We start from the raw sequence: 17,128 nt of genomic DNA, 5'->3' as shown, positions 1-17,128 counted from the left end.
CGCGGATCACAATCCACTGGTATTTCTCCACCGGATGTATAATCAGAACCATTGTGCAGGGGTACAACCTGGTGATTCGTCAGAAGGGCTCTGAGAATGTGTGTGTGCGGATGCCCTTTCTCGTGTGTGATGTTTGCTCTTATGGGTGGGGGTGTTACGTGTGTGGTTGTTTTCCTGTGTCTCCCCTCTCGTTCTCTGTAGTTCTCACGCCATTGGCTGTTCCTCCACCATCGTCTAACCCACTGTCCAATCTGGGAGCTGTCGGTTGGCCAATCAGTGTCATCAGGCCTTGATAACTTGCACCTGTTTGTCTCCATTGTAACACGCCATTGTCTGCCTGTTTGTTGGCTGTCATGCCGGTGCCTTTTGTTTTTGAGATGCCACAGGGGTTTAGGTGAATAGGTAAGATACCCTTGGGTGTACACTACCATCACGTAGTTTTCCTCTGTTATCTCATCAGGTTAGAAGCGGGGCCACCCTCTGTATGTATTAGCTAGGTTGTATGTGTGCACTAGTTAGTTGTCACTTTATCTTTTTCTTTGATTCCGTTTATAGTTCCCTATTCCCCTTGGCGGAACATTCGCCAAATAAATACACTTATGTACTTAGTTTGCTGTTGTGCCATGCTTTATTGTTCTCCCAGTCAGTCCAACAGCAGCATGTGTTATGGTTCCCCTACCACCACCCCTAGACGTAGCAAGCTAACATCTTGGAGCCATAATACATATATTTTGTACATTATAGTCATCCTACTTATCAGACATAACACACGCCCCAATATAAGACATGGTGAAAGTCAACTGTGAAGATTGTAGACATTTAGCAAGACACCTGTGACAGAGAAGTAATGTGTTTCCTCCGGTTGCTCCAGTTTCCTCCTCACCATAAAGACCATAAAATAATACATGTTAGGTTAATAACAGTGAAGTGCACTTGACCATGGCGACAGCAATAGACCTGGAATTGGTCCCAGGGTGGTGCAAATAGGGCTGCCCACTGCTGCAACTAGTGATGGGTCAAATGCTCCTACTGCAGCAGCTAGTGATGGTCCAATGCTCCTACTGCAGCAGCTAGTGATGGTCCAATGCTCCTAGTGCAGCAGCTAATGATAGGTCAAATCTAGAGAACCCATTTTAGTTTGTAGTACTTCTTCTTCACCCACAATGTTGTGTGTATGTCCCTGTAACGTCAATATAAATGCTGTGGGACACATTGCATTGTTCTATAGCCCCACCTCTGATATTTCATCACCTTTTAATTATGGGATTTACAGTTGTAGCTGAATAACAGTATCATTAGTTTCTATGAAAGAAGTATTGTCAATATTTTGTGTAACAATGTAATAATTGTACTTTATTAAATATAAATACTATACTTTATTACTGTGGAGATATGGGAAACCGATCAACAATATCCAATGTTTTTTTATGCACCAACTAAGTGACTGCTGATATCAATATCACAACAAACCCTATAAGAAATATAATCAAGATTGATGCATATTCAGCCAGAAGGAAACTGAAAGTAATAGTAACCCAACACCTTACCTAACCACACAATTGTTGCAGACAACACAAAGGTCTTCTGTAATAAACAAGTGATATGTGTTCATTTACCGGAGCACCATTTTACACGCAATGGTGAAATGAACGATATAAAGCAGTTGGCACTCTTGAGAAACAACATTGTGACATTTACAGAGGTCCTCTTCTTATGAAGCCTGAAGTGTTCTTATGAATTGGCTGAGAGACAAAACCATTCTTAGACACAGTGAGCATCACATCCTGAATTAGTAACAGCTGTTTGGGCAGCAAGGTCTGCACTTGAAAGTGTGTTTACTATTTCCAACCTCTTTAGTGAAATGGGGGCAAAGCTTACTTCCCTTGTCAAACAAGGGTTTGTTGGTCAGTAGCTCAATTTCCCTTTTATATAGCAAACATATTCCCCTTTTGACCCTCTGGGCAGGAAAAACAACCAGAGAATCATGTATTTAAAAGCCATGCCACACACAAGCTGGTAAAGAGAATCATTTAATCTGGATGTGCCCTGAGATGAACCCCGGTTTCTCTTGAGCTGGTTTGCTGGTTATGTTCGACATTATATCAGACCTAATAAAAGTGATTATAGTACAGAGGTTTACACAGACATTTGTTTACAAAAAAGAAAGAAAATAGCTCCAAGGTAGAACAATACATTTTCCCCAATGGATAAACAGCAGAGAAAAAACATATATTTCTCCTTACGGGTCAATGGTATAAACAACCAGCTTACCAAGACTCTGATTTGAATGATGGACCTTTTTTCTAACGCTCCAGTCTTAACTGCTTGTGATCCAAGTAGGGTTTAATGGCTTCTGTGGTCTAGGTCACACACTACGATACATGGATATTAGACTCAAGGTCAATCGTAAACAATCAGCATGTTACATAAAATTGGCCGTCATCGAGTGTCCTGTAGGAGAGAGTGGGGAAAGATGAGCCAATCTTTACACATGTTGAACTGTAGTCGAGGAAAAATAAAGTAAAGTAAAATGAAGCCTCTACCTTTAATTCAGGATGTCCCTTGTCAATGAAAATGATAACAATGCATCTTTACTTTACTTTTATTTTACCTTAATTTGGCAAATGCCTTTCTCCTAGGCGACACACAACATATTTGACAAGCAGTAGAAATTACATTGATGAAGACATATCAACCCAACATGATAATCAAATTAAACGTTTACTAAACATAAGATAGTCCAAAGCTGACATTCTATGTGGTCTTACTGAAAACTTGCAAGCAAGTACAGAATACAGTAAAAAAATACATAAAAGTGGATGAGTAAATAAAAATATTAAATATAAGGGCATATTTAATCCAGCTAGATCTAAGGACATTAGATCTAGCTGGATCAGTTAAGTCTCTAAAACAGGGTACTGGGAGAAGATATGTCTTCAAATGTTTTTTTAAAGAAACCAAGCTAGTGGCTGAGCGAATGCTGCTTGGCATCTCGTTCCACCATTGAGGTCAAAGAAATGAAGCATCTATGACATAAGTCTGTGAAACTGCCTATTTGAACAATTCAGGCTCATCTTTAGCCAAATTATTACCATGGTTTAATACCTTGGTCGAAACCGCCACATGTATGAACATTTTTTCATACATGTGGGGCTTTTTTTACGCATGGATAAATGTTTGGACATGTCAAAAACGTACTTCGACAAGCAAAAAACTGTTGGTGAAGAAAACATGTGCATCTCTCCATCACAGCCAGATATAAATTATTATCATTATTCAAAAGAACATCCAACCCTTTCTAAACCCCAAACATACCTTGACTTATTATCAAACCAAATATTTATCAAAATAGAAAATACCCAGACACCAAGAAAGCAGATCATGTAATCTTTATTTTATAATATAGAGCATATAGATAATATACCATAGAACATCTTTAAATTCTTCATCTGAAATACAACTCAGGGAGACGATTATATATTTAGATGACTGACAAGGAATGAGTGGAGCCGTCATCGGGCAGCGCCCGGTCAGGCGCAGGCGGAGATGGGGTGGCTGAGCCCGCTGAAGTACGACTTCTCCCTCTCACTCATCACCTCAAAGTGCAGGGGCTGCTGGCAGAAGTTGCACTCCGCTGTGGAGTGGGGCTTCAGCTCGAGGCCCGCCTCCTTCCAGGTCTGCACCAGCTTCTCTGTAACGCCCAGGAGACAGATATTTACTCATGGGGTTTTTACAACAACAAAATAATGATGAATAGGAAATATGGCCGAATAGTCTGATGGGTAGGGTGTGAACCCCAGCAAAACACTAATAGATTCTCGGTTAAATCTCCAAAGTCCCTAGTGTGTGGCTTGTATAAACTCCTTCCAGTTCATTACTGATTTACATCTCAAAATAAAGTAAACACCAAGTTAGTTGCATTGGATTAATGGCGTCTGTTAAATGACTGAATAGGTCAAATCCGGGCTTGGATCATAATGCCAACACGGGTGGCAAATCATCAAACGTATCCCAACAGTAGCCATACTAATAAGTCATCTGTAATCATTGATGGGGACAGAAACGAGTAGCTCGAGCGAACCCTAGTAGAAAGACACCCAGTGTTGCCGTACCGACAAAGTAGTTCATCATCTGGGGGGTGTGGTGTGGGGTGGGGGCGATGCGCAGGAGCTCTTCGCCGCGGGCAACCGTGGGGTAGTTGATGGCCTGCACGTAGATGTTGTAGCGACTCATCATGATGTCACACATCGCCGTGTTCTTCTCCGCGTCAGCCACCTGTCAGGAACACATGCGGCGTGAGAGGACCCGACACAGCAGGGGGCATGTGTTGTGCACATAATCATCCACGGTACTGAGGGCTGGTTGCAAACGGCATGGCTACATTGGCTGCTTTTTTATGTGTTGGACCAAAAATGGAAAAGACGCAATCTTTTCATTCATCACATCCATCATTTGCCAAAAGAACAGAAGGATATGTTTGCATTCAATCCGTTCAAAAAACAAAACAAATTAAATATATTTTTTCCCAATTCCCCGCCTCTTTCTATATCTCGTTGTGACCAATAAAGCCGCAGAAATTACATGTTCACATTAGCTGTTCAACCGTTGGCAAGGCGAACATTTTGCACACACACACACACACACACGCACGCACGCACGCTCTTATCGGGTTGTTGTTAGGCCCTGGTCGTGGAGACTCTCTTACCCGCACGGGGATGATGTGGCTGGGGCAGTGCACCACGGGCAGACCCGAGTCCATCAACATCTGCCTCAGCAGCTTGACGTTGCGCTGGTGCTTGCGCCGCAGCACCACGCCCTCCGCTCCCTTCAGCGTCTGGATGGACTGGCGGGCACCGGCCAGCAGCATGGGGGGCAGGGAGGTGGTGAAGATGAAGCCGGCGGCGAAGGAGCGCACGGCGTCCACCAGGGCCTCGGTGCTGGCGATGTAGCCGCCGACACAGCCGAACGCTTTGCCTGGATGGAGGAGGAGCGGGAGAGAGAACGTTCTCTTGAGTGATGCGCCGACGGGGGAGTCCATCAGGAGATATGGACGCAAACTGTTTTACGACGTTACCGGGACAACACACAATCTGTTTGAAAGAGTCGGGTCCGCAAAGTAATAGATCTCAGATTGAGATTGTTGTTGAAATTAAAATGATTATCGATAAACTATAAAAGATTTGGTCGCATTCAAATTTTGGCAGGAAATGGTGGACATTGTGCCTTTCGCTTTACCCAATGGTATGACTCAACATGAAGCATGTAGTGGAATTACCCAGGGTGGTGACTTCTTAACATTGCTTTGTAATCTCACGGACTGGCAATAGTATGCAGCATACCAAGTATTGACGTCACCATGACACCCTGTTTGGTCCCATTAAATGTTACCGATCTACCTAGGTTGACAGAAGTTCCCAATAGGAAACACCACTAGTTTGATAATGACGAACCACCATGGTACCCCAGTATGCACACATGATCCTAGGATATTATTTGTCAGAAGTCGAACTAACGTGTTCGGGCTAGTCAAATGGCCTTTTCCCCACCAAGCCCTCTGTGGGCGGTATAGGCACACAGTACTTAGTTCTAGAGCTGCAGGCAGGGTACAGAATCAACACCTGCTACCAGCCAATGGCAGATATATTTGACCATTTGGCAGGTAGAACAATTGAGAGTAACCGATTTAAACAATTGCTTGGCTGGGGATTACTTTTTCACCCTAGCAGGTAAAAATCTAAACATTAATTTGGATCCTGGATTTACAGCCCTGATAAATGGCCATCTGGCTTTAACAGACGCTTTCGGGCAGAGGGTAATTCAGTAACAGCAGAACAGCAGCTCCCCGTCTCCTAGCAACAGGGGAAGAGCCCCTGCAGGAGCCGCGCCTCACACAGAGCCCTGGTGTATTGAGTGACAGAAACAGGGCTTAATCCCCAGCATAATAGCCAGATCAGGTTGTTTTGCTGCTTGAGTTTCTCAACACACAACATGACTGGGTTACCAGCTCTGTGATTAACCCATTTTATTAAGAACATAAAATATACATTCTCTAATAAAAGATGCAGGGCAAGTGTACACTTTAGACCCTAGGCTGAAAAAATATCACGAGACTCTGCATGAAAAGCACTCAGTCTAAGCAGAAGCTCACCCAGAGTGCCGGAGATGATGTCCATCTTGTGCATGACACCGTCGCGGTCGCCAATGCCGCCTCCACGCGCGCCGTAGAGCCCCACGGCGTGGACCTCGTCCACAAAGTTCAGGGCGCCGAACTCGTGCGCAACGTCGCACATCTCCTCCAGCGGACACACGGCACCTGTTGCGCAACGAGACGAGAAAGAGGGTGAAGAGTTTGATAAAAAATATTATAATGGAGCAAAAGGGTCAACAATGAAGATGGCCTTTTTGTTTCCACTGCTTTGTTTAGAAAGCAACACAAAATAAGATGAATTTTACCACAACATTAGATTTGACTTGAACACAAACGCCTCCACCCACCGTCCATGGAGTGCACGGTCTCAAAGGCCACGATCTTGGGCTTGTTGGGGTCTCCCTTCCGCAGCAGCTCCCTCAGGTGCTCCACATCATTGTGGCGGAAGATGAACTTCTTCGCCCCGCTGTTCCGGATGCCCATGATCATCGAGGCGTGGTTCCCTGCGTCCGAGTAGATCTCACAACCTGGGAAGAGGTGGAAAGGGTTACTTCAGGATCCAGAGATTCAGGTTTCTCCCTGACAAATGATTCTATTGTTCGCCTGTAATGTATATACACCGAATCTGGGAGAAACTGGATTTAAATAAACACAAAAGGAGGGACGTAGGTCTCGACTTGTGACAACGCAGGCTCCAGGGGACCTGTTGGAAGTATGCTATGCTTGCACTTTGAAGACGTGGTAGGATTTCTACTGACCAGGTAGCATCTTGGCCAGGGTGAAGAGCGTTGAATCATTGGCCACGAAGCAGGAGGTGAAGAGCAGCGCGGCGTCTTTCTGGTGGAGGTCGGCCAGCTCCTGTTCCAGCTCCACATGGAACTTGCTGGTCCCAGAGATGTTCCGAGTGCCCCCGGCCCCTGAGCCGTGCTTGTGCAGCGTCTCCCTGGCAACACGAGAGATGAGATAAGATTAGTTTCAGATCAAGCTCAACCGGTTGGAGTTGGTCAACAGGATAGGATCAAAGTGGGGAAAGAGTTTTTTTTACAGTTATTTTTTTTTAAATAAGAGTTATATACTGGAACTAGTCATTAGTGTGATGCTAAAAGAAAGAAATATAAATTCTTTAACCTATTCAGTAGCTTTGAAACAAACGTTTTATATGGCAAGGAAATATAGCAATCACACAGTTGTTTTTGTTCTCACTACTGAGGTGTTACTGCGACGAGGGGCTGATTACCAGTACGGGCGAGCACCAACAGGTCTATACGACAAAAACACCCTCTTTTGACACTCACAATATGGACTTGGTCACGTGTGGGTGTCGACTCATGCCCAGGTAGTCGTTGCTGCACCACACGGACACGTCCCGCTTGTCCTCCAGGGAAGCGGTGTAGTCGTTGGCCATGGGGAACGACTGGGCCAGCCGGTTGACCGTCTTGAACACGCGGTAGGTGTGGTCATTCTTCTTCTCCTCAATCTTCTTCTCAAAGAACTCATCGTACTTGAAGCTGGAGACTGTGGCCCGGAGGGGAGAAGAACTTCAGTCAAACATGAAGACACGGCTCTCTACAAGTTTAGGTTTTATATTTACACTTTTTGTGAAATTGCAATATAGATAATATCGTTGAATATTTTTTTGCATTCATCAGCCTCCTCAGAACTATTAGAGAAAAGATTACTGCAAAGCAATTTTAAGATGGTGTGGAGTGAGAAAGACTGACGCAAAAAAAACGTACAGCTTGGGAGGTTATCCTGCAGCAGATGTGAGACCCCTTTGGGCCGTTGTTTCATGAGTGTGGCCATCAGAGAGCCATAGCTGCCACTGTCCGACTTGGAAGGGCCGGTCAGAGACTGCTGCTGCAATTGGCCGCGGGAAACATCTAGAAAAAACGACGACACGAAAGCAATCAGCATAGACACGGCTAAATATAGGGGACTTCAAAGATAACCACTTTATCAAATAATTCATGGTGTATGAACCGGGATCATTTTTTAACAAAGTAATGAATACATTACAGTAAATAACAACTAGTGACTAGTTGACTAATATTCAGGGCAGATAGCTTTTTGGCGGAAAAATAAATATACGTTGTTAGTCTGACGGAAACTTAATGGAAAGCTAAAGTTCTCACCCTTTTGCAAAGTGCGGACTTCCTCCACATCTTCCTGAAGCTCCATGCTGACTTCACGGACCACACTGCTGTTCTTTTGTCCCATCTCAGCAGCGAGGAAGGGGCATTTGGTGCCTACTGCCTGGCCAGGGGGTGGCATGGGGTGGCCGGCAGGAAAGGAACTCTTGTCCGGTTTGGAGCCTGGGAGCAGGTCAAGAGAAAAGAGTTAGAGCAAGAACTGAATTACTCGATCATTTCAATATTTAAAATTAGCAACAATTTTTTTTGGTAAAACATTTTAGGATAACGGATCGATTTTGGTCAGATATTTGGGCAATATCAGAGCTCTGTATCCATGCAAAAGCATTTCTTAATTTGTTCACAAACAATGTGGTTACGCCATACAACCCTGTTTTTGGGTGATGTAGCTAGCAGAGATTACGTCAACAAGGAAAAACTCCCTTATTTTTACCTTCACTTGCAGCCACGACGGACTCGGTGGTAAGGTGTGAAGTGGATGAACACATGGATCGGACCACCGATGGGGCTAGTGGCTTGGAGGCCATATCCATCATGACTGGGCATTTCTGGGCATACACAACCAGAGATTTCCTGGCCTGCTGGAAGAAGGCCTGGGGAACGCGGGAGAGGAACGGACAACGGCGCACTACCACATCCATATTCAGTTACAAACTTGACGTTGATTGTCCACGACCCTACAGATATGAAGAAAAGGGGTAAAATAAAAATAAATGTTGATAGTCATTTAAAAAAAAACAGTATTAAGCAGAGAACTGGCTTAATTTATAAAATAGACATATACAATATTTGACAACTACTAAAACAATCTATGTTTTCCATACATTACTCTTCTGGGGCTGTTGGAAACACACATTCCGTGGGAACAATTTTGTTTGGAACTACAGGGAGCAATAAGCACTGTTCAAAACTTGTTTAAGCCCTTCAACAAGTGTGTTCTGTAACTGAGGATATGTCCTTCAATTTCCCAGACCTGAACCTAAAATGAGTTTGTTGTAGAAAAGTATTCCCAAATGTAACAAAAACTTTAAAGTTGAAGTTTGGGGAATTTGAGGGAATCAGGGAATCAGCAAGTCATCTCCCACCCTTCACAAATTATGTCACAACCCTTAATTTACGTCTGCTTCACGTAACACGGGTATCCTCATTTCCGGAGTGCAATGAGTACTTATATAGGCAGTGCGAGAGTGGCTATGGAAAATGGCTCAACATCACTGGTTGGATAAATGAAGTCCATCGGCAATAAATTTGGGACTTAAGTAAGGTTAGCATTACTAACAAACACACCTCTAGCTAACGTTATATCCCCCGACACTAAAACATAGCCGCGCATCATGCCCATATTCATACATTTAACCAGGCTCACCTTTATATAACGCTAGATGTGTGTATATTTAGGGTCCCTAGAACTCACATAGTACCGCTTGGATAGTAAATAGTGTTGACCTATGGTTATCCAACCTTACTTTAGCCAAGATACCTTCTACGAAGACGACTACAAGGAAAGGTGAATAACGTTATGCCACTTACCTCGGATGACCTTCGCTAAAACAGGAATAATGGTTTGGGAATTTCTTGAAGTAACAAATGTATATCGTTACAGTTATAAATTCAAGTTGATAAGAGTATCTTGAAAACACTAAATCCGAGGAGAAAGATAACTTCGTTATCCTACACTGAGGACGAACGACAGGGCTATTGAACGTGCAACCGGTTTTATAAATCCGAGTTTCTCGCACTTATCGCGAGAGATTCATGATCACGTCATGGAAATGTCTCCGCCTCCATCCATCCATAGTCCATGAAGTATATTCGCACGACTTTCCCCACAACAAGCATCGCCCCACCGCAATAAGGAAAATTCCCAGACTTAGTCCAACAATGGAAAGGCGGAAGTGAGGACGTTTTTTTCCAAGAAAGATACGCATGAAAAATAATAAAACTTCCCTAGGACCATTACTAAAACTAAATGTCTGTATTTCCCCTCACATTTGAGGTATAATTGTTGCGTTATAGACCAATTATATGGATCTAATGGCAATACATTCGAATTACAATCAACTTTATTGTAAGAGCACAAGTTGGCCTGTTTGTCCTCTACGTTTAATCCAAAGGAGCAGTGCAGCCACAGCGTATACTGCCGGTGCTTTGACTAAGCCTCTAATAATGTGAGAAAATAAGTTTGGTACGCCTAGCTTTTAGATTGCGTTGAATGCCATTTCTCTATGGGCATACTGACTGGGTTTGATTAGCAAATAAAGTTACACAATAGCTACTATGAACATGAACAACCCTTTCAAAACTGTTCTGTGTGGTCTGTACTGACCCCTGGTGTCGAGCCAAGGTAAGAACTGGGCCCTGGTGTCCGGCATACTTTAGTCATTGTGGTTACAAATCTTGTTTTTTAATAACAATGCATTTAGACCAGAACTTAACGTAAATAACTTTGGATTTGATCATCATACCAAGAGATGGCTGGATATTATTTTGAAAATGTTTGCCATCCATTAGTCACAAGCGACTAAGTGGATCTTCGCATAACCATGCCTCTTAGTCGCAATGACCTCCATGGATAGCCCTTTACATGGAAATGAGAAGTATCTTAAGGGTACAATTGCTCAGAGAGAAAGTTGCTCATACATGACAAATGTTGCCATTTGTGAAACCAAAGGCATTTCGATAAAAAGATGATGACCCAAGTTTTCTGAAGAGGCGCCATATTTATTAGTTTAGTAGCATGTAATACAAGCAGATAAGACTTATGTATTCATATATAGGGCTCTCCGGAAATTTCGATAAGGGGTTGCAGTGATGCGAACGTCCTCTCAACCAACCTTGACATTTTCAAATAGCATCCAATTCCATGATCCACTTTGTGATGTGATGTTGAAATTAACATTAATACAGCACCCACCCACCCACCGACCCTTCCCCCCCCTACAAACACACACACACACACACACACACACACACACACACACACACACACACACACACACACACACACACACACACACACACACACACACACACACACACACACACACACAGAGTAAGAGTTATTATACTAAATTAATAAAATAGATACTATGTGATGATTATTGGGGTAATTTTAATTACAGGCAGGTTGAATACAAATGAATACACCAAAAATATATTTTCACTTTGTCATCAAATGCACCCACCGTGTCACCCTGAAAGGAAGCATCTCCAACAGCCTGTGTTGATGGTCACTAGGTGGCAGCAACAGAAAAAAGGTAATGCCATTCCTTGAAAGTCACAGAAGAAGAGTCAAAGGGTTGACGATAGTTCTGGTGATACTCCGATACTCCGGTCCAACAACAACAAATAATGGTCGTATATTTCACGATGAATTGATTGGCGTTTAGCCCAGCACGATAACCGAATACGATGGAGGAGTCTTGGGATTTTGAGTTCTTGTCCCGTATGGCAGATAGTTGTGTTTCGTTTCTGTCGGAGTTTATTGAAGACTGGCTTGCCAATGACATGAGAGTGTCCATATTTAAAATCTTACTTGGCTGGTTAATTTTGAGCCTAATAGCTATCCACTTCGCATGGAAAATCTACGGCAATACAGTGAATGATATGTATTACAGACAAGGTACGTGTGTCTCTCAATAATCAACGCATTAGCATTGTTTTCATTACTTTACTTCGGTGCACACATACCGTATTCTAATCAGTAAGTTGTTTTTTAGGTACTGGACAGAACGGAGGCTCACCTGATGCTGCACCTCATCTAAGCGGATGGTAGGTGTCTTCAGTCGGGCTATTGGTAAAGGAGGGACCTATAACCAAAATTAAAGCTGTGAAATATGTATCCTGTCAAAAATATGAATGCCTGTTTTATTAACGTGTCTAACCCTCGTGGCATGTACTTATGCATACGTTTCTATCTACTAGGCAAAGAGCAAAAGATGATGTCAAGACTCATCGGGAGTAACCAGCAGTCGGCCTATTAATGCTACTATTTATTGCATGACCCCTAAATGGTCATTGTCAATGAGCCGCAATTACCTTGCTTGCACCTATGGGACCATCTGAGCTTCGTAACAACAACAGCAACGTGTGTGTATGGGGTTTGACCCATTTCATAACCAACACATTCCACCATACAGCGTTGCCCCCCAAACCTGCATGGCCGCGACAACCCTGCATGTTTCCTCCTAGTGCGGACCAGCTACCTGACGGCAAGGAAAGACTGATCCCCCAGTCATGTAGTGGTCACTGCCGAAGGCGGCACAAACTTTAAAAGTTGCCTTGTGGGAAGGAGCCTCAATCCAGCTCCATTTATTTTCTTGCTGGACAATGCAGCTCTACGGTGCACCCTCAAGCTCAGTGTGCCACCTAGACCATGGTGGTCGTGATACACAATAATTATTATACCTCCTGATAACTGATCCTGGCCCAAAACCTTGGGCCACTTTGGCAACACTCTTGGGCCCAACAGTCACTTCAATTAGTGCAACCAATCCTTTCAATCGGAGAATTTATACAAATTGGTTGTGATGACACAATTGAAATAATAAATAAACAGAAAACATGAATTGTAAGTGTTTTGAATCTGTGTCTCCTCATGAGTAGAACTAGAGAATGATACACAGTGATCATTTTAATTATTTTTATTGACTCATATAGAGTCTCTATCCTCATGCTCGCACAAGATTGTGCGATAAGGATGGCGGAAACGCATTTGGAATAGCTCCCCCCTACCTGGATAGGAATTGATCCTCCATGTTTACTGATTCATTATAGCAATTGTCAATGCTATATTCAGAAAAAATGCTATCATCCACACACACACACACACACACACACACTGTTTCTCTAACTGCCATTTGATGATTATCCTTTAACCCTGACCCCCTTGGGTTGGTCAGTGGTCAAAGGCTTCAACCGATAATGCACCGCTACGTCTCCAGCTTTATGACATCTGTCCTGTCCATTTCTTTAAGATATATTGCGTCTGGGACAGATGAGACTTCACATTGCAATTGTTAAAGATCAAATCGAATTACATTAACCAATAGGACAAGTTTCCTGTGTTCTCATCAAGAAGAAGCATGCATAAGGGGATCCCTGCTCCCTTGTGACCGGTTTATCCCAGGTACAAAGGTGAACGTTAGATGACACTAGAAACAGGTAGGGTGGCTGGACTGTACACGGAATGTTAAACAGGGTTTGGATGATGAAGGGGAAACAACGAGGAGTTCCATCTGTTGTTTACTACCATCTGATTAACCAATGCAATAGATTCATTGGGGAGCAGAGCTGTGCTCAGCATTTTTAAGACCTGTGACAAGTATAAGAAGTTTTTTGCTTTTGCCGATGCATTGGACCTGCTGAGCTCTTAGAGAGACACAGAGCGAACACCCATCTGAGACCTCTGATTATTGTATGTTTGTTGTTTAATATTCAAATAAATTAGCCTGGTTGTTATACATTTTGATGACTCTTTATTCTTGAACAGTTTATACAGAAACAAATGGCATGGTGCAAAAGCCCACCACAACACCGGTACGATATACAAGCAACGCTTAAAGGTAGTCAAATGGCTATCTTATATCATACCATATATCATGAATTGAAACTACCTACAAACATTTACAGACTACCATATTATACCATGTTATACCATGAATCTAAATTCAAAAACATTTACAGACTACCATATTATACCCTATTGACTCTTAACTCTACCTACAAATGTTTGTAGTGTGAGGTGATGCTGCAGGTGTATATAAATGCCTCCCACTTCTACCAGTAGGCTTATCCCCATATCACAAGTGAACAGCTTCTCACAACATTGTCCTACTACGGCCATCTAAATGTTTGCTTTGTTTTTATTGGCTCAAATTGAGGAAGGCAAATACAAATATAGCCACAATTACCGTGGTTATCATTGTCTTTAAGTCACTGACATTTGTCTTTTAGACAGCTCAAATAAAAGACAATGAAGAGGCAACATATAGGTTTTGATGAATTTACATCGGTGGTTGTACATTATTGTGGATTATTGATCCATTATTTTGAAATGTGGATTATTAGGATCTGAAGACACATTGATTTGGTAGTTGCTATTTAGGTCACATGACAAGCCCATTTTATAAATCGAATTATGTTTGTTAGACAATCATATTGTTTGACAGGATTTGAGTCTTACAGTCTAAATAAAGCATTTTGAACAAATAGCAAGATAAACTGAAATCCAAATAGCAGAATTTGACGTTTCAAGCCCTAGACCATTATCAAACGAGTGAAGAGGAGAGTTTTAGAGTTATATGCTATTCAACGCCCAACCCCTTATTCAGTGTCCCTGTTGTATCCCCTTATATTCGGGCATTTGTAATGAAATTCTCCTAGCATCATTTGAGAAGTAGCCAACTTAATATTCTCACTTTCACCTCGGCTAGTTCTATCTATATGTCCCTACTCTATCTTTATTCTATACACAAACGCACACGCACCAAGCTTATAGAATATAAATATCAGTCTTTGTGCAAGACTTTTTCCTTCTGCAACATTTCTCAATTGACCTTAACTATGATTGTTCATTCAAAGCAAATGCTGTGTTATTTGTATTATTTAACAAGCTTAGTGTTAGCTTATTGAGTATCATTTCACATAACAAAAAAAGATTTCATCAATCTTTATGGACATGTAGATGAACGGTGTTAAGTCTTACACCATGTCCCTTTAAGCGTGGTAGCAGGCTGATAGTGGGCGTGGCAACTAAGCATTATTGCATAGACGGCCAGGGTAACCACACTGAAGTGCAAGAGACAGTTGGACAGGAGAGAGACATGGCTGTCCCACTGCTGACCTTAATGCTCATGATCGCATACGTCCACCAGGGAGGTAAGTACCCAGAGGACTTTAATCACCAAACACTAGGAGGCACCTGTCTTCTTCATTTACTGTGCGTCTTCATATTCTCTGGTCGTTTTCAATCCATAGCATCCCTGCAGAAATCCACAGCAGCAGATTTCCTTCAGCCTGTGAGAGAGAAGCGCTCTGCTGAATGTTTTCCTGCAGGCTGCTCTACGGAGAGTGAGAACGAGAGCCAGAGCGAGAGCCAGAGCGAGGAAGAGGGACCGATAGAGGTGGACGCCAGCTATGTGAGTTCTGTTAGGGGTTTTCATTAGGGTAGAAGCACAGTGCTACAACATGCATGCAACACATGCATGCAGAACACACATGCATGATAAAATTGTCATACATAGTGCACCTGCACAGCCATAAAAATCATTCTTGATGTGATGTTGATACTTAAGTTTGAAGTCTTTGCTATCGTCAACAATCAATATGCATTGATATTATCTTATGGTATGATATTTGTTTTGGTGATACATTTTCCGTAATTTTACAAATTTTATGCACCAAAGTTTTAACATGCATAATAGTAAAATACAAGATATAGTACAGATCCTACTAATTATTGTCTACATTTTGTTATTGACTGTTTTTTGTTATGTTTTGTATGGCCTATTTTGGTAATTGAATAGCTAAAATAAATACCTAGATCTCTTTGTAAGACATTGCACCTGTCAGCCCGTTTCTGTGTTTGGATATGTGCACTATCGTCGACTGGTTTCTGTCTAGGTTGTTGTTGAGTTTTTTAAAAAATACTTTAAAAGTCAGTAATCAGAGAGGATCTACAAACTAAATCTTTACACAAAGGGTGATTTTATCTCAGTGAAACATTACACCAGGGCTAAACCCTTCCTGTAGGAAACCCTGGTTCAGCTAAAGGAATGAAAGCAGGTAAACATTCCCAAGACGGGGATAAAGTGCAACCCAATCAAGCGAGCCACCAGGACATTCTCCATCACTGTGCTCTGACTTGTGTTCATCTGAACCGAATACCAGACTAAGCTCATTAACATTTGCCACATTACTTAGAGGCCCATACTTTATATATCAAATAACCAGCCTACACAGCAGGGATTCACTGGATTTAAAAAACAAACTGAAAACATACTGTGTTATCCGGGAGGAGGGAAGGGGTTCTGAATGTGATTCCAGACACACACAGACACTGTGTGTATTCGATATGGCTTGAGGTAGGGAAAGTCTGCAAGAGCGAGTGGGAGAGGAAACTATCTTCATATTCACAATTTAACTACAATCATAATGTAGTCAGCATTCAATCATAGAGCTTTCAATTTATTCACAGGAGAGCTCTCAGCTGCAGTATGTTGGAGGGGAAGAGCAAGGAGTGAGCGTGAACCTGGTACGTTTCCACAGAACATGCTTACAACCACATGCTTACAACCACATTTGTACATTACAACTAATGTGCATCTTGCATTTCCAGGACCTTGGCATTGAAGCCACGGTAGATGGAGTGGACGGGGGCTCTGGAATGTAGCTCTCTGGGGTGGGGGGTGGGGGGTGGGGGGGGGGGCTACATTATGTTGTTCTGTTAAATAAAGCCGGGAGGGGTTTGTATACAAAAATGGCTGTACTATTCCTCTTTGATTTAGTATGTACAGCGGACAATATGGTGTATTGTCAATATATAGGTTTTGGGGTGTAAACAATATGATCAAGTGTCAATCGTATGTTATTCTGGTAAAAGGTTGAGACGGTTCTAGTCTTAATCACCTATATTTTGCTAAAAGCAAACCATACTTCTTTAAATGCAACTTTGTAAAATATATGAATGGCCTACATCAGTACAAATGAGTAATAAACGAAAAAATATAAATTATTAATGCTTTATTATTCATAGTGGTTAAATCAAAGATTATATTATGATATTGTGGTTAGGGCAGTATTATGGAGGAAATGTGAAAGGAATTCTGAA

At 42.3% G+C, this 17,128-nt stretch overlaps 2 protein-coding genes across 3 annotated transcripts; one reads left to right on the top strand and one right to left on the bottom strand.

Annotated features, from left to right (window-relative positions):
- Window positions 1–2,044: 2,044 nt before the first annotated feature.
- Window positions 2,045–10,035, bottom strand: LOC130402075 (5-aminolevulinate synthase, non-specific, mitochondrial-like). Its single transcript, XM_056606173.1, has 11 exons — window positions 9,829–10,035; window positions 8,732–8,975; window positions 8,281–8,460; window positions 7,885–8,028; window positions 7,444–7,663; window positions 6,907–7,091; window positions 6,496–6,675; window positions 6,149–6,313; window positions 4,706–4,974; window positions 4,113–4,275; window positions 2,045–3,691 (listed from the first exon to the last, which is right to left on the bottom strand). The coding sequence occupies exons 2-11, from the start codon at window positions 8,937–8,939 to the stop codon at window positions 3,531–3,533; spliced, it is 1,875 nt and encodes a 624-aa protein (XP_056462148.1). The 5' UTR covers window positions 8,940–8,975; window positions 9,829–10,035; the 3' UTR covers window positions 2,045–3,530.
- A 1,511-nt stretch (window positions 10,036–11,546) lies between these two features.
- tcta (T cell leukemia translocation altered) lies at window positions 11,547–13,765 on the top strand. Of its 2 annotated transcripts, XM_056605795.1 has the most exons (3): window positions 11,549–11,920; window positions 12,018–12,069; window positions 12,223–13,765. In XM_056605795.1, the coding sequence occupies exons 1-3, from the start codon at window positions 11,710–11,712 to the stop codon at window positions 12,260–12,262; spliced, it is 303 nt and encodes a 100-aa protein (XP_056461770.1). In that variant the 5' UTR covers window positions 11,549–11,709; the 3' UTR covers window positions 12,263–13,765. The 2 variants fall into 2 exon arrangements, with proteins under 2 accessions (XP_056461771.1, XP_056461770.1); XM_056605796.1 differs by lacking the exon at window positions 12,223–13,765 and having other exon boundaries at window positions 11,547–11,920; window positions 12,018–12,073.
- Window positions 13,766–17,128: the final 3,363 nt, after the last annotated feature.

Source organism: Gadus chalcogrammus, chromosome 13 (genome assembly GCF_026213295.1).
Source record: "Gadus chalcogrammus isolate NIFS_2021 chromosome 13, NIFS_Gcha_1.0, whole genome shotgun sequence".
NCBI classification, from domain to species: Eukaryota; Metazoa; Chordata; class Actinopteri; order Gadiformes; family Gadidae; genus Gadus; species Gadus chalcogrammus.
This window is presented reverse-complemented; position numbering and strand designations above follow the sequence as displayed.